General features: G+C 43.3%; 1 protein-coding gene across 1 annotated transcript; it reads left to right on the top strand.

Moving 5' to 3' along the window:
- The first annotated feature begins 12,915 nt into the window (after positions 1-12,915).
- LOC125549230 (uncharacterized) lies at positions 12,916-14,784 on the top strand. The gene is made up of 2 exons (XM_048712693.2): positions 12,916-14,092; positions 14,527-14,784. Exon 1 carries the CDS (start codon positions 12,939-12,941, stop codon positions 14,046-14,048), a length of 1,110 nt encoding a protein of 369 aa, XP_048568650.2. The 5' UTR covers positions 12,916-12,938; the 3' UTR covers positions 14,049-14,092; positions 14,527-14,784.
- The last annotated feature ends 3,951 nt before the right edge of the window (positions 14,785-18,735 follow it).

Below are 18,735 nucleotides of genomic sequence, written 5' to 3' on the forward strand. Positions count from 1 at the left end.
TTTGGATGTAACTTTTCAAGTAGATGATTTTTCATATAAAAAACTTTTTCATCCGAGTTAGTATGCAAAAGTTATGCCCATTTTTACAAATTTCAGAGAGATTTTGCAAATAAAGTCAAAATTCACATTTGCAGATTTTCCCAACAACTAGACCACATATCACATGGGAAACTTATTTTCTTTTATTTTTTTGACATTTCCATCATTTTCTTTTTTTAATACTAAAAAGGCAAAATTTGGATGTAACTTTTCGAGTAGATGTTTTTTCATATAGAAAACTTTTTCATCCGAGTTAGTATGCAAAAGTTATGCCCATTTTTACAAATTTCAGAGAGATTTTGCAAATAAAGTCAAAATTCACATTTGCAAATTTTCCCAACAACTAGACCACATATCACATGGGAAACTTATTTTCTTTTATTTTTTTGACATTTCCATCATTTTCTTTTATTTTTTTTAAAACTAAAAAGTCAAAATTTGGATGTAACTTTTCGAGCAGATGATTTTTCATATAGAAAACTTTTTCATCCGAGTTAGTATGCAAAAGTTATGCCCATTTTTACAAATTTCAGAGAGATTTTGCAAATAAAGTCAAAATTCACATTTGCAAATTTTCCCAACAACTAGACCACATATCACATGGGAAACTTATTTTCTTTTATTTTTTTGACATTCCCATCATTTTCTTTTATTTTTTTAAAAACTGAAAAGGCAAAATTTGGATGTAACTTTTCGAGTAGATGATTTTTCATATAAAAAACTTTTTCATCCGAGTTAGTATGCAAAAGTTATGCCCATTTTTACAAATTTCAGAGAGATTTTGCAAATAGAGTCAAAATTCACATTTGCAAATTTTCCCAACAACTAGACCACATATGACATGGGAAACTTATTTTCTTTTATTTTTTTGACATTACATCATTTTCTTTTTTTTAATACTGAAAAGGCAAAATTTGGATGTAACTTTTCGAGTAGATGATTTTTCATATAGAAAACTTTTTCATCAGAGTTAGTATGCAAAAGTTATGCCCATTTTTACAAATTGCAGAGAGATTTTGCAAATAAAGTCAAAATTCACATTTGCAAATTTTCCCAACAACTAGACCACATAGCACATGGGAAACTTATTTTCTTTTATTTTTTGACATTTCCATCATTTTCTTTTATTTTTTTTAAAACTGAAAAGTCAAAATTTGGATGTAACTTTTCGAGCAGATGATTTTTCATATAAAAAACTTTTTCATCCGAGTTAGTATGCAAAAGTTATGCCCATTTTTACAAATTTCAGAGAGATTTTGCAAATAAAGTCAAAATTCACATTTGCAAATTTTCCCAACAACTAGACCACATATCACATGGGAAACTTATTTTCTTTTATTTTTTTGACATTTCCATCATTTTCTTTTATTTTTTTAAAACTGAAAAGTCAAAATGCACATAGTGTTGTCTTAGCTTCTACTCCTATCACGACTCAGTCTGACTGCTGTCTTAGCTGACCAGACCAACAGTTGTGCCATCCCACCTGGGATAAGAAGAAAGGTCAGAAATCTAAACTAGAGTTGCACCAATACGTGAGCAAAAGAGAGAAAGGGGTTTCCCGCCTGTACAAGCGCAGAGAATGTTGTCGCAATGTCGATGAGTTATGCAGTCTCTGTCTCTATTTCAACGATTTCACTTGCTCTCTCCATAGAAACCAACATACAGCGAAGCGGGTTGTTTCAATCCTGCCAAATGCACATAGTGTTGTAATATCGATGGGTGCTAAGGAAGTTCGTATACTTATAACAGTTAGCACTTAGCAGTTCAGTCCTGCAACCAACCTGCTTTTCAGAAGCAGTGTTCCATTCCATCTTCCCATGTTGAAACTCCATGGCGCGTCCAGCTCCGCCTGTTGCTCACCCTCAGCTGTGCTGCCAAAGAGAGCTCATACTGTGAGAAGAATTATCCATCTTTGCTTTCAAAGCCGAGTAGATACTTAAAGTTCAGCATACAGATTGAAATTAGCCAGAACAATGCAAACTATTTATTGGTTAACAAAGCTCAGTATATAGGAAGGTTCAACAGTTCACTATGTTGCATCTTTTCATAACAAAGTCAGTCAAGTTCAATTGATACTAACAATTTGCATAGAAAAGCGTGGATGTTCTGGAACTTTCTCCCGCAAGGTTCCTTCCTTCCTCATCACAACTTTGCAGGTGCTAATGCCTGCAGAAATTTAACTTGCCTCTCCATGCTCTGCTATTACCGGTTTCACTCTTCAACCGCATCCTACCCTCTCCAACAATGAGTAAAACTTCCTTGCAATGCAGCTGCAGTTGAAGCTGCAGTTCAAGTAATTATTTCCTATTAAACTTTCAATCCTAAATAGTACTCCCTCTAACTTAATATAAGATATTTTTTGACACTGCCAAGGACTCAAAAACGTCCTACAAAAAGTTACAGAGGGAGTAGTACATTTCTGCAGGCTTACATGTGGAAGTTAGCAAATATGGCTAGATTTTCAGAAATATGTGGGCTTGTTCAGGGCTCCTCCACTGGCTGTTGCCACTGGATCAGACCTACATTCCGATCATCAACCAACATAAAAACAATAGAAGAAAAAACAACAGAATAAGCCACCGATGAACAGAGTGGATTCCAAACCCATGCAATATACTCAGAATCCACGGCGGAAAACGTACTTGAGCAAATTACTAAATCGGCAAGGGGGCAGTAGAGGAGCAAATTACTTACAGATGAACTAGAGCTCGTGGTGGTGGATCATGCATCACTTCCGCCCAACTGCCTCCCCATCTCTTTCTCCTCGGCGCAGCCTATCGTCAGCATCATGCATCACGGCCTTTAAATCTTTCATTTTCTCCTCCAAGCCTTCCACTTGGTCCTGGAACCCCCACAGCAGAGCGATCTCCTCATTCACAACCTCGCCAAGCTTGCTAGCCAGTTGTTTCACCCACGGCACTCGCAATCATGCCCAAAAGCTCCGCCATTGCTGGCAGAAAGCTTTTCCTCTCCCTCCGATGTAATGATGCTAGTGTGTTTGTGTGCAGAATGCCTGTGGGTGGACTAGCTAGGGGCTATCTGAGTTTGCAAATATTTATACCACTCTGTTTCAGCCTTTGAGGAAAGGATCAAAGTTGAGCACCCGATAGTTTGTAACATGGTCTTGTAAAGGGAAATTCTGCTGCGTTTTGTTTAGCCTGGACACGAGAGCGCGTACAAGGGTTAAAATGGCAATTTCAAAGTAGAATTACCCCGTGTAAATTAGAGATCATTCGATTTGAAGAGTTGCAGATACATTCCACAAACTCAAACGGGAAACTGAATATACTTCACAGGATAGTCCACATGGCAGAAGGACTAAACTCGCAGCCAATGTGTCAGCTCGAATTGCTTCGAGAAATGCGGGCGTGAATTTGGTTATTAGATCTAGTAGTATCAACTAGGAGCAGCCAATCACAACTGGAAGAAGACCGCGAGGTAGGTTCAGGAGAGTACCTCAGGCGGCGTACGTGCGGCGATTCTCCGCCTCTGCGCCACCTGCTCCGGCACCGCAAGCCCCATGCCGCGCTGCCGCAGCGGCGTGCCCAACCATCCCCCCAGGTCCCCCACACCGGCCGCCGCAATCCTCCCAGAGTCCCACTCCCATGGGCGGCGTCGTTCATCCCCGCATACATGGTCGCAGTAGATTTGGGGAGGAAGATGGGCTCACCTGTTTTTTTTCGGAATTAGTAACTGGCTAACGTTCGTTCAGAATAAACTGCCAGCGAAGGCCCTAGCTGCCACACGATTTTGATCCTACCATGTACTAGTTTGGATGGCTTTTTCACACTCGAAACTAAAGGAATATCATGATACTTTTACAAAAAGACCACTCAGGTCCTCCAGATACACTAAAACTGCGAGACAGACGTTCACAAATGTCATCTCTTATGCCGAACGTTCGCTAGATATGGCAACCAAGGCTTTGTTCACCTATTTTTTACCCGTGGAAAATCTTAACTCACACATTACTTCCCAGGTTGATTATTTACCTCGTGAAACAATCACTTGGGGTCTTGGGTCCATCCGCCAGTGAGACAATCCTAAGAAAAACCATAGAACACTTCGAAAAGTGAGACAATCCTAACGAGCGCTGACCATAGGGAGTCCCAGCCGTGTATGAGCAGGAGCCGGCAAGAGTGAGTAAAAAATAATGGGGGTTAGCGCGAGGGGTCGCCTTAGCTGTTCATCAAACCAGAGCTTAGTGGAAGGGCCAGGGCGGCGGCCAGCATAGTAAAGGTGGGAGGTCGAAGGGAGGCCAGATTGGGAAGGCGGCAGTAGCCACCGGCCGTGGGGGTGGAGGCGGGTGATTAGGAATGGGTTGATTGGCGGCTGCGTGGGGAAGAAGAAAATGAAGGTTGAAGATGAAGAGGGTATGATTTGTTTTCGGTCGTACAATAAAGATCTAACGATTAACAAAAGTGACTGATGCAAACAAATTTTTCATGTGGCTGATGTATAGGCGCTCCGGGGCTTCCGGTAAATAATCTAATCCTCTAGCCGGTAGATATCCAGGACATATGATATAGCTCCACTTGTGTTCCATGGTTGGATGAAAAAGATAGCAGGCTACCAGCCTCGTCTTCTTTATGGAGAAATATTTGAGAGAATTCTTTATTTAGCCCTTTGTTAATCTTTGCTTCTCTCTTTGGCCCCAAGAAATATCTTCTTCCCTATTTGACACTAAAAGTAAATTTTGTTCCTTATATGACATTTTCGTCCATTTTACTCACCAACGGTGTTACTTGAGACATGAAAATACAGTTTTGCCCCTCATGTTGAAAAAGGATTAAAAACACTGTTTTGGCCGATATAAATAGAAACAAAGAGAAAATAATACAGGAGAGATTTTGCTTAGGTCTCGACTATCGCTGCTTGTGCAAGTGCTGTATGGCAACCCTGCTGCCCGATGTTTTTGGCTCACATGAGTAAAGACACGAAGCAGCGCACAAGTCTGGGAAATAAGCAGGTGGATGGATTTTTCAATAGGCTGGCATACAACCTTACGTATGTACTCATCAAACTTGCTAATAACCGCCGGCTGGACTGATCGATCTTGAGTAGCAGTACACTAATCATCGCGCTAGATTGATTGATCAAACATATGTGCACGCAAACAGGTGACAGGACACCGATTTGATGGCTGGACAGGACACCGATTTGATGGCTGGACACGAAGCAGCGAGGACATCGGCGGCTTCTCGCCGGACCGGGACACGTGCGCGCACATCCCCGAGGACACGCAGTTATTGTCTTGGTGCTAGCTTACTGTGTTTTTTTGGCATAGTCCTCTCGCTTAGAGGCTAAACAATCCATGTACAGTAGGCTCAGGCCTAAACTAATTTGTTAAGATAATCCTCAACAAATTTAAACGACACACTTGGTGCTGACTCATATACTTTGACTTCAGACCGAACATTTATTGTTAGTGCTAACCACCTTCACTACTAAATCATGATACATCAGCCTAAATAAAATATTATAAATACATCAGACAACTGCACGTATACATGAGCCATCTTCATGAGGGCCAAAAGAGTCTTTTTATGTTTCATTTGACATTGTTAGTGGGCAAAACGGACAGAAGTGTCAAATAGGGAACAAACTGAAGATGTAGTGTCGTAAAGGGAAGAAAAACTTTTTTAGGGCCAAAGAAGGAAGCAGATTTTAAGAAAGGGCCAAATAAGGAATCTCTCGAGATATTTAGGTCAATTCAGCTTCAGTAGATATTTTTGTTTCATCGTCTTGTCTCGCTAATTATTTTGTATAGTTCAATTTCCAATACAACATCTATGTGGCTTGCAATGACCAAAATGTAAGAGCATCTAGAAGCTAATTTGACCCCTATACATCTGCGGACGCGTTCAAACATTGTCCGGACGTGTATGCCAAGGTTTCATTTATCCGTGCATGTAGCCATGCTCTTCACTTTTTCTCCTATATATCTAGTCACATGCATATGATTGATGGGTATGTTTAGAAAAACAAAAAAGAAACTGACAAAAAGAGAAGTGGTAACAGATAGGACAAATCAAACTTGATGGACTTCCCAAACACACCCGAACGCCCTCATATCCTCCGTACCTATGGGTTGGATATGAGGGTTCATATGGACAACTCAGACATATTTAAATGACTTGAGGGGTCCGGATGATGATTGTTTTCTTCTTCTTTCTTCTGTCTGGACATTGTGTGAGTTGTCCACCCGGAAGTACAAAGGAAATGCAGCGGTCAGGTTGCAGATGCTCCAAGTATGCTTTGTATGACATTTTGTACAAGCTTCAAGTCAACTAGAGTCTTTACTGATGCAACATGTTTTTTTTCCATATATAGATCTCGGAAGAGGACTATCATCTCAATTGATGAAAGAGAAAATGAAAATAATGTTTTTTCTCCAGTAATGAAAAGAATGGTTAGTCGACCTTTTTATGTTCTCTAGCAAAGGAACTTGCCTTTGCTTTAGATCAGAAAGTTCTATTTCGGTTACACCAAAAGGAAAGTGAAAGACACGAAATGCATTGGTATGGCTGGGCTTCCACCTGCCCCCCACAGATACCGACCCCTTCGGCATAAATTGTTTTTGATGAAAAATCACGTGCCTAATTTGCACTAAAAAGGTCGAGATTTGTATCCAAGTCAAAATTAGATCATCACATCCACATTCGGGGCTACCAATCCAGCCAGAAAAAGAATGCGGAAGAGTTTCGAACGAATACCTCTGGTGGTGTGCAAGCGGCCGCCATAGCTTCATTCACCGCATCCGTGCAGTAATCTTGTCATGCATCGCTGAACAAAGGCCTATATTCGGGGCTAGGAATGCAGAGCCTACCGGCCGGCGATATGGCGCTAGGTCCCGCAATCGCCCACTCCCTTCGTCCTCCATTCAAGACCATTGAAAAATAGAGTAAATGCTAGTCCACAACACATTTGGATAGATGCGGATTTTTTATTTAAAAATAGTTTATTTCATTTTTTACCCCACGCTTCACACTCGTGAAAGAATTGATCTCAATTTAAGAAAATCCTCAAAATATACCCCAATTAAGCAAAATTGCGTCGCATTTACCCCCTTCGAACTTTTTCCTCAATTTGATGCTTAGTTGGCATACCACCTCAATGTTATTTTTCCTGGTTTTGATTATGTTTTTATTTTCAAAAGTGAACTGGTCAAGCACACCGAACCTGTTCCGATTTGCTCTTGTGGTGGACCCCACGTCTCAGCACAGGAGAATGATATATGTGAAACATAAATCGTTGCGAAGGTATTAAGACACATGCCCTTCTGTATATAGGTCGCTCGCATGCGCCATTTGCGCTAGTGTCAAATGATAGATAGAAACCCTACTATCTTACAGGGGTGTCCCTCGTTGGCTGCCCACGTCTCAGCACAGGAGGCTGTATATATATAGTGATGCACTTAGTCATCTTGTACAGCACCTGGCCGTAGTAGAACTCAACCACCATGCAGGAGTGGAACCAAATGTGGGTGGCACGAGATGCGTGTTTCTTCAGAACACAACCCGCAGTGAAGTTCAGGTTGGCGTGGCTCATCATACACAAGTGAAGAACATCAAAACTCCTGCACGGTTGGTCCGCCGTCCATTTTGTTGCATCTCCTGGATTCCATATCGGGCCATCTCCACCTTCGCTCTCCGTCAAGATCGACGCTTGTGATCAAGTACACCTGAAATAAGAACATCGCTCGGAAGATGTATATATATTGGAGGTGTAGCAAAACACGAGGGAAAGAGAGAAGAGGTGGTTACCGTTTGGAGAATGTTGTTGCAGCCTCACACTTTGGTCTGGCACTAACAGTCCGATCCAACTGAAGATGCAATCCCCGTACAGTACAAAGCAACTCATATGTGTTTCCCATATGTCGAAGCTCGTGCATCCAGCTCGTTCTGTTGCCCTGCTTCGGTTGTGGAAGCATCTTGTGAGAGGAGTCGTCCATGTTAGCTTTGGAATTAAGTTTAGGAAATAAGATAAGGTTCAGGACTCAGGACAGAGATCAAGATTGGCCAGAATATAAAGCAAACAGTATACGTATTTGGTTAACAAGACACATGACTCACACACACACACCTGAGCTTGTACAACTCGGTCTCCTCGATTAGGATCTCAGATTGGTTTTGCAGTGGAGTAGAGACAACACCTGAACCTATCTGTTTGAAGTGCTATAACCTCTTGAGAGCCTCATATTCTGCTTCCCAGCCATTCTGCTTTGTAGCATTCCAACGTCTCCTCTGCACAATACCTGAATGCACAGAAACAGGGTTGCTTAAAATTTAGATTAATATACAGAATTACAAATACATACCCGCATACTACGGAATAGTCAACCTACTAGTCTATTTAACAAAACAACATCTTTTGCCAACAGTACTCCGAATTCCCTGCAAAAAAAAAGGAAAACAAGTACTCTGAAAATGTGTTTCGGGCTTTCGACACAGCTTCAGTGACACTGGGGTCAAGACCATCAACGAATATACTGCTGCATCCTTCATTTTTTTATCTGATGTACAACATGCTCTGTTATTCATGGAAAATTAAGATGCTTTTGAATTTTCTGAATGCTGGCAATCACATTTGGTGTTACTGCGATGGCCTCAAAGTTACCGAGAGTTGTCAGGTCAGCAATGCTATCCGGCAAGGCATTGAGAGATACTGCAGAAGAGATGTCCAATGATTGAAGCTTAAGGTCACCGAACGAGGATGGGAGCTTATCAAGCCTCATAAAATAAGACAGATTGAGATACCTCAACTTAGACAACTTGCAGAATGACTCGGGCAGTACTTGCAGCTTGCAACAACTTGCTAGGTTCAAGGTTCAAAGAGTCAAGCTCAAAAAGGTTACCAAAACATTCAGGAAGTTCCATGAGCTCATGGCAGTCTGAAACATCTAAGGATTTCAAATGAACAAGTTGGCAAAATGATTCTGGCAGCAATGAAACCTTGTAGCAATCGGACAGGCTCAAGAACCAAAGCCTTTGAAGGTTGCCAAAATCTTGGCAGGTTTTCTAGCTCATGGCAATATGATAGGTTCATATGCTCGCAAGATTTAAGTTTAAGATTGTAAGGTAGTTTGGTTATCTTGGAACAACCTGAAAAGTTCAGGAATATGAGTGCTGGAAGGCTACCGAATTTATCTCGGAGATTTTGAATGCCACAGCACTCAGACATATTTAGGTGTTGTATAAACATGTCAGCTGGCAGATGGATTCAGGGAACACTTGGAGCACGAAACACCCTGATAAGTTTAGGAATACGAGCTTTGAAAGTCTACCAAATTTATCTGGGATTTTGAATAGAACGACGCTGATATGTCTAGACGTTCTAAACATGCCAGCTCACAGATGGATTCATGCAACACTTGGAGGAAGAAACACCTGTTGGCCCAGTCCCGAGTCCTGACGCCTAGTACTTTCCGGCGACAACGACACACGATATCTGACAACGAAGCCAAGCGCTGGATTCCTGATTGGTTGAAGCTAGAAGGAATAGCGACGTAGGCAAGCGTGTCACGGACTCGTATAACTATCTCATCGATCTTTGCTTTGATCGAATCAGTACTACTATAAATAACGCACGGGAAAACTTTTGTTATTGCCACTGGCTCATCTACGGGCCTGTTATTGCTTTATTGCTTCTCACGATCTGGACGGGTTTACAGGTGGTATTACAACGTTTATATATATAGCACCTACGCCAGGCTAGTACTAATCCTATATCCTTCTAATCAGACTGGACATTGGGTTACTTCCAACACCGACAAGTTGAGGAAGGAGAGTTTAGAGAGCTTACCCAATGAGGTAGGTAGCTTATCAGGGCATCTGTTACCGGGTAGGTCCAGATAACAAAGTTTGTGCAAGCTACAGAATTGTCAGGCTAGGTTTCATGTGAGCAATTGGACATAATCAGAGTTTCCATATTCTTAGAAAGTGACGGCATTGGCAATCCCGTGGCATCAAGATACCTAAAGTAGCTTCAGTATTTTTATGGAACATGGCAGCATGATTTTGCTTGACATAGATTAAGACAGTTTTGATCAAGATACCGAAGTGCACATGCGTGTACTTGGATCCAGAAAATGCCTCTTTAGGAAGTTGTCATTCCTGCTAATCTCTAATGTGGAGGGATTTAAGTTTTTGGCAGACAATCGAAAACATTGGACTGATTCTGGTACTGTATCAACTCTGCATGTCGGCAATGAATTGCGTTTTTCCAACTCCTTGGCCCAGTAACATGAGCATCAAAGAACAAGAAATTCATCAGCAGCAATTAATGAAGCAAGATCATGTACCAAATCATGCATGATACGCTTCTGAAAAGCCTTGGCATGCACTTGACTTAGAATATCCCGCAGAAGTAACTAATATCAAACGTGTCGTACAATAAAGGCAAAACTCATTGGATAGATTACGTATGTATAGAAGTCATATGTTCATTAGAATATCCCGCAGAAGTAACTATAGCTACCAAGTGATTAATCTGTATGCAACAATCACTCAGTCATATGTTCATTCCAATAAAGTACCTACAATCATGTGCAAACGAGTATGTAAATGTTTTCAATATTGACGCAGTTTTCCAGACAACACTTTATCTACTTCTCCAATTAAAATGTATAGCAAGATAAAATGGGGCAAAACAGTCACAACTAGAGGCTAGAAAGATGAAGAAACTCTTTTTTTAGACCATAATATAATGCCTCTTTTATTTTCATTTTCAGGATCAAGAGTGGAAAGCAGCTTCAGCAGGAGCCCATACTGAGTGCAAACACTCAGTTACAAATTAGGAGTGGAAAGCAGCTTCAGCAGGAGCCCATACTGAGTGCAAACACTCAGTCATGAAGGGATTGCAGTGAGAAGGAAAATTTACAGCAAATTTTCAAGATGAAGGGGCAACCTAATGAAGACGCGTGACTCCAGGGATGTTTATTGCCGGGGGAAGAATGGGGAAATAACCCGGGGGACTGGACAGAGCATATGTAGGCGGAGCAGCCAAGTTGTAACTGACCTCCACTCCATTAATGGCATGTAGGATTAGGAACGGCTGGTCTACTCCTTGCGTTAAACAACGGCGGGTGAATTCCAATCACGCACAACATAGAAACTGACAATTCAACTCCATTAACTGGTCTCAATGGCCAGTTAATTTATCAATCAATCTTTGGTGATAGAACTTCGGTCCCTCTCCGTGCCTTGCAACCGATCGGTCCGATCGCCCGCATCGCCCGTATCACCTACATCGCCTGGATCTGATCCCCGCGTCGCCCGCGTCTCTCCGACTTGCCTTCACTTTTTTCAGGTAGGCATGAACGAGGGTTAGTGACCGGAGAATTACCGATCGGGCGGCGTCTGGCACAGAGTCAGCTAAATGAGCCGAGTGGAAGGCCCGCGCAACCACATGCCTCAAATTTTTCTCCTGGAGTAGCAGCCCTTTAAGACAGCCCGGCCAGAAAAAAAACAGGTGGTGGAGACAGTAGATCTAACAGCCAACATTGATCCTAGCACGAGATCTGACGGCTCAAATAGCTGAGGGCGTGAGAGGGCTCGTTTTAGCTCGGTTTTACTGTCCTAAATAAATACACCAATTCTTGGTCATATGTTCCTTCAGGGCAGATTTTAAAAAATGCATCATAGTACTGAACATGTGCAACTTCCAAATAACATGTCGCGTACTGCTCTACGATTGATTCAACTGGGTCCTTATAATTTGTTACATCAGAGTCGATAACCTTCTCAAAGCAAAAGCAATGGATATTCTTTATAGCTTTTTTTAGGTTGCCAAGCATTTTAATTTTCAGCAGTTAAGTTGAATTCAGATCCATCCTGTAAAAGCCAAATAAACCTAATCATTAGTACTTTCTACTCCCATGTCTTCCTTACACATTAGTTTGTGCATACATAACCCATGTGCAAAATATCAATTGCGTATGTACTTGCATGATATTTTAAATAACAAAAGTGTCTTGTGTAAACATATTATCCAAGATCTTTGAGCATACTTCTTTTATATGAACCTAATCTTTGTGTTTTTTCCATTGCAGATTTGCCAGGAAATATCCATCTATAAGTAATTTGTTGCATTTTGAGAAATCTAGAGAAGAGAGGAACTCACCCTTCAAACCACAACGATATAGTCGCATCCGAGGGTGTCGCACGGTCGTCGTACTTCGGTGATCCTTGGCCACCGTCCATTGATCCGCCCTGACCGTGCAAGGCTAAGACCGGCGCAAGGCCGTGGCCCTTCAGCATAAATCCTTTGCCCTCTTCCATAGAGCCTGGCAAAACGCCGCCTCACCCATTGTCCACTGGTCCTTGGCTGCCATCCGCCTCCCCACCATGCGTGCCCGAGGCCAAGACTGGTGCAGCTCCGTGGCCCCCCTCTACCGTGCCTTCCACGCTGCCATCTGTAGCAGTGTTGCCCACACCCTCCTCCATGCCGCTCTCCTAGCCTCGCACGGCCGTTGTTGTGTACCTCACGCCGCGCAAGGTAGGGTTAGGGCTTGCGGTGAATGTGGGAGAGGAATCGGGAAAGAAGTGGAATTGGGAGAGAATGTGGGACTGTTCGGCTAAACAAGAGTTTTCTATGTTTTCTGTACTACGTGCTAAAGCAGAGGTAAGTAGGATTTTCCAAGTCGCACTTGACGGTATTAATAGCAAAAAAATGATATAAGTGTCAAGGAAGGAAGAAAATGAAGTTATGATATTAAAGAAGGAAAATGATAATTTTAGGGCCAAAAAAGGCAATTATATTTTAAGAAAGGGTCAGATAAGGAATTCTCTCTTAGAAGAACACGCGCAAATCCAACGCATCACCCAACAACAGATCCAATGAGTTAAATGACGAAGTCGGCGACGCACCGGAGAAAACTATCGCTGTTGGCCACCATCATGGCCTCCTCCTCCTCCCCCACCTCGCCCCCAAATCCCGTAGCAACAACCTCATCACCCTACTTCCTACCCGAGCTCATCCCCCAAATCTCGAGTTGCCTGACCACCCTCCAGGATTTCTTCGCCGTCCGCGCAACCTACCGGGATCTCCTCCCTCCGTCGTCATCCAACCTCGCCTCCCAAGCCCCCCACCTCCTCCTTGTCCCCGGATCTCGAGCCATGTTCCACCTCCCCCTCCGTCGTCGCCTGCGCTTCCGCCTCCCCCTCCATGATTTTGATCCTAACCCTGCCGCCTTCTACTCTTTTGGCTGTCGCATTGCCATCGCCAGCCCCAGCCACCATGAGCTCAGCTTCGTCCACCTTCTCACAGGCGAGCGATTTCGCCTCCCCTATCCACCGGCACCCTTCTGTCGCCTCCTCCTATCTGGCGATCTCGTCCTTGCCTTCGTTCCGACGGTCGGCCGTGCCGTCCAGTACTGTCGCCTTGGGGATGTTGAGTGGCGTGTGGCATCATGCACTGAACCCTATGTCCTGGAGGATTTGATCTTTCTCAAGGGCAACCTACACGCGCTGGTCAGATCTGAAGATGTTGGCGGCCTATGTTACCGTCTCGCCGTGGCCAATCTGTCAGACAAGAATACAGTGGAATTAATGTTTTTTGGAGATAATTTGGATACACAGGCTGCACATGGGAGTTCGTATTTCTGTCTCGCAGAGTGTCTCGATGAGTTGTTGCTTATTAGCGCTGTTGGGGACTGCCCAGAAGAGTTTCATGTTTTTCGGTGGCAGTTAATGGAGGGGAAGTGGACAAGGACTACTAGCCTTGGTGACTGCACATTGTTCTTGACATATTTTTACTTTGTAGGCTGTGTTGTTCCGACGAAAGGAATGACATGCTTTTCAGGTTATTACTTTGCAAGTTCCCTTGGTCCAGATCATCCAGGAGTTCGAAGGGACTGCTTATACTTCACAGATGCCAAAAGGAAGTGGATCGAGTATTCCTTGGCCGATGGATCTTGTGATGAATTTGTTGCTGAGAACTTAGAGGGAGCTGCAAGGCCTGATTCCGATTTTAGGGCACCTGTTTGGGTCTTTCCGAGCATGTGTTGATGCTCTCCTATGGATCACAGAGCTATGTGAAAGTTAGTACAAAGGTACAATTGCTCTCTAGTGACTTGTATTTCTTATTTGGTTTTGATATGTTATTCTTGTGTATAAAGAAGTTTATGTGTCTATCTCTTTAGTAGCATCTGTTACATATTGGGCATATTGTTTGAAGCTGCTAAGCTGATCCCTGAAAATGTTGACACTAATAATTTGCATGTCTCAGGAATCAGTACTAGCTAGATCATCTTTTGCTTCTTTCTCTGCAGAGTTGCTCAGCAACTTGTAAGTAAGTGTACATGTATGCCCGCACCAGCTCGCAAGTTAGTGTATTCAAATTACTGAATCAACTCGTAATTCAGTGTGCAATCACTGGCATCGTCAGTTTCATTGCCGTTCTCTTTTCAATTATGGTATGAGAATTGAATGTTTCATCCTCAATTAATATGGCATCTTATAGAAAGTCGTTTGTCTATGATGCCAGTGACCCAGAAGCAGAAGACGATGGTACCTACCACCAGGAGGGGAGCATCTCCAACTCGGATGAGTGGTTATCAGGGTAATCGTTCACGCTGAAACCTACTCTCCAATAAAAGACATATATATTCTACTGTACATATACAAAGCATTTTATCCGCATCTATTTCAGCATGAGCAGAGTACCGTGGCCTCTGAACATGGGTATGTAATGTAAGCAGCTTTGCGAATCTTTTCGACAAGCATAATACTGTTTCCCGGATGATTTGTAGTACCAGTATTTCATATCATTCCAGCTTAGAGAAATAATGTTGGTTTACCGAGGCCATATCGGGCATATCATGTGCAAAACCTTAGGTGTCAATCTTTCAGGCTCACGGAGTTTCCCTTCTTCAGTATGTGAGAGATGCTTCATTTTTTTAGGGTGGGAGATGCGACCAGTTGTATTACATCATCATGCAGGCGACCCATGTTGCGACCTAATGAATTTAAGCGATAAAGTTGAGAATAGCGGAATATGGTAAATGGCGATCAAACTGCACCCTAGTTGCAAAATCTGACAAATGCAAAGTAAGGTAATATCAAGTGAAGAACATGTAGCATTTATTAGATATGCAAACAAGCCAAGTAATTATTAGCTATCTTATGAGCACACACACAGCGATTCTGAGTGCACCATGAAAACAAGCATGTACATCACAAATAATGTACATTGGTCCGATGCCATCTCTAGCTGGCACTCAGAAATACAATAGCAAAAACAATGTGTATCATACTCCCATCACGATTATTCATTCTGTCATTCATTGTTCCATCCGACAGAGAACTCTGACCTTCGCCTTCTACTCCTATCACGACTCAGTCTGACTGCTGTCTTAGCTGACCAGACCAACAGTTGTGCCATCCCACCTGGGATAAGAAGAAAGGTCAGAAATCTAAACTAGAGTTGCACCAATACGTGAGCAAAAGAGAGAAAGGGGTTTCCCGCCTCTACAAGCGCAGAGAATGTTGTCGCAACGTCGATGAGTTATGCAGTCTCTGTCTCTATTTCAACGATTTCACTTGCTATCTCCATAGAAACCAACATACAGCGAAGCGGGTTGTTTCAATCCTGCCAAATGCACATAGTGTTGTAATATCGATGGGTGCTAAGGAAGTTCGTATACTTATAACAGTTAGCACTTAGCAGTTCAGTCCTGCAACCAACCTGCTTTTCAGAAGCAGTGTTCCATTCCATCTTCCCATGTTGAAACTCCATGGTGCATCCAGCTCCGCCTGTTGCTCACCGTCAGCTGTACTGCCAAAGAGAGCTCATACTGTGAGAAGAATTATCCATCTTTGCTTTCAAAGCCGAGTAGATACTTAAAGTTCAGCATACAGATTGAAATTAGCCAGAACAATGCAAACTATTTATTGGTTAACAAAGCTCAGTATATAGGAAGGTTCAACAGTTCACTATGTTGCATGTTTTCATAACAAAGTCAGTCAAGTTCAATTGATACTAACAATTTGTAGAGAAAAGCATGGATGTTCTGGAACTTTCTCCCGCAAGGTTCCTTCCTTCCTCATCACAACTTTGCAGATGCTAATGCCTGCAGAAATTTAACTTGCCTCTCCATGCTCTGCTATTACCGGTTTCACTCTTCAACCGCATCCTACCCTCTCCAACAATGAGTAAAACTTCCTTGCAATGCAGCTGCAGTTGAAGCTGCAGTTCAAGTAATTATTTCCTATTAAACCTTCAATCCTAAATAGTACTCCCTCTAACTTAATATAAGATATTTTTTGACACTGCCATGGACTAAAAAATGTCCTATAAAAAGTTACAGAGGGAGTAGTACATTTCTGCAGGCTTACATGTGGAAGTTAGCAAATATGACTAGATTTTCAGAAATATGTGGGCTTGTTCAGGGCTCCTCCACTGGCTGTTGCCACTGGATCAGACCTACATTCCGATCATCAACCAACATAAAAACAATAGAAGAAAAAACAACAGCATAAGCCACCGATGAACAGAGTGGATTCCAAACCCATGCAATATACTCAGAATCCACGGCGGAAAACGTACTTGAGCAAATTACTAAATCGGCAAGGGGGCAGTAGAGGAGCAAATTACTTACAGATGAACTAGAGCTCGTGGTGGTGGATCATGCATCACTTCCGCCCAACTGCCTCCCCATCTCTTTCTCCTCGGCGCAGCCTATCGTCAGCATCATGCATCACGGCCTCTAAATCTTTCATTTTCTCCTCCAAGCCTTCCACTTCGTCCTAGAACCCCCACAACAGAGCGATCTCCTCATTCACAACCTCACCAAGCTTGCTAGCCAGTTGTTTCACCCGCGGTACTCGCAATCATGCCCAAAAGCTCCACCATTGCTGGCAGAAAGCTTTTGTTGCTCCCTCCGATGTAATGATGCTATTGTGTTTGTGTGCGGAATGCCTGTGGGTGGACTAGCTAGGGGCTATCTGAGTTTGCAAATATTTATACCACTCTGTTTCAGCCTTTGAGGAAAGGATCAAAGTTGAGCACCCAATAGCTTGTATCATGGTCTTGTAAAGGGAAATTCTGCTGCGTTTTGTTTAGCCTGGACACGAGAGCGCGTACAAGGGTTAAAATGGCAATTTCAAAGTAGAATTAGCCCGTGTAAATTAGAGATCATTCGATTTGAAGAGTTGCAGATACATTCCACAAACTCAAACGGGAAACTGAATATACTTCACAGGATAATCCACATGGCAGAAGGACTAAACTCGCAGCCAATGTGTCAGCTCGAATTGCTTCGAGAAATGCGGGCGTGAATTTGGTTATTAGATCTAGTAGTATCAACTAGGAGCAGCCAATCACAACTGGAAGAAGACCGCGAGGTAGGTTCAGGAGAGTACCTCAGGCGGCGTACGTGCGGCGATTCTCCGCCTCTGCGCCGCCTGCTCCGGCACCGCAAGCCCCACGCCGCGCTGCCACAGCGGCGTGCCCAACCATCCCCCCAGGTCCCCCACACCGGCCGCCGCAATCCTCCCAGAGTCCCACTCCCACGGGCGGCGCCGTTCATCCCCGCATACATGGTCGCGGTAGATTTGGGGAGGAAGATGGGCTCACCTGTTTTTTTCGGAATTATTAACTGGCTAACGTTCGTTCAGAATAAACTGCCAGCGAACGCCCTAGCTGCCACACGATTTTGATCCTACCATGTACTAGTTTGGATGGCTTTTTCACACTCGAAACTAAAGGAATATCATGATACTTTTACAAAAAGACCACTCAGGTCCTCCAGATACACTAAAACTGCGAGACAGACGTTCACAAATGTCATCTCTTATGCCGAACGTTCTCTAGATATGGCAACCAAGGCTTTGTTCACCTATTTTTTACCTGTGGAAAATCTTAACTCACACATTACTTTCCAAGTTGATTACTTACCTCGTGAACAATGACTTGGGGTCTTGGGTCCATCCGCCAGTGAGACAATCCTAAGAAAAACCATAGAACACTTCGAAAAGTGTGACAAATAACGATTCTTCTAATTAACAGGTACCTGAAAAAAGTGTCAGCCACATCCGCTTCACACGAGGCTGAAGGCAGCGGTGACGTGAGGAGCGGTAGCGACGAGCGCTGACCACAGGGAGTCCCAGCCATGTACGAGCAGGAGCCGGCAAGAGTGAGTAAAAAATAATGGGGGTTAGCGCGAGGGGTCGCCTTAGCTGTTCATCAAACCAGAGCTTAGTGGAATGGCCAGGGCGGCGGCCAGCATAGTAAAGGGGGGAGGTCGAAGGGAGGCCAGGGCGGGAAGGCGGCAGTAGCCACCGGCCGTGGGGGTGGAGGTGGGTGATTAGGAATGGGTTGATTGGCGGCAGTAGCCACCGGCCGTGGGGGTGGAGGTGGGTGATTAGGAATGGGTTGATTGGCGGCTGCGTGGGGAAGAAGAAAATGAAGGTTGAAGATGAAGAGGGTATGATTTGTTTTCGGTCGTACAATAAAGATCTAACGATTAACAAAAGTGACTGATGCAAACAAATTTTTCATGTGGCTGATGTATAGGCGCTCCAGGGCTTCCGGCAAATAATCTAATCCTCTAGCCGGTAGATATCCAGGACATATGACATAGCTCCACTTGTGTTCCATGGTTGGATGAAAAAGATGGCAGGCTACCAGCCTCGTCTTCTTTATGGAGAAATATTTGAGAGAATTCTTTATTTAGCCCTTTGTTAAACTTTGCTT

This window comes from Triticum urartu, chromosome 3A, assembly GCF_056163025.1.
Source record: "Triticum urartu cultivar PI428250 chromosome 3A, HENAU_Tu73, whole genome shotgun sequence".
Taxonomy (NCBI): Eukaryota; Viridiplantae; Streptophyta; class Magnoliopsida; order Poales; family Poaceae; genus Triticum; species Triticum urartu.

Excerpts from the sequence above, each read along its gene's own strand:
- LOC125549230 (XM_048712693.2), top strand. The coding sequence starts at position 12,939 with ATGGCCTCCTCCTCCTCCCCCACCTCGCCCCCAAATCCCGTAGCAACA.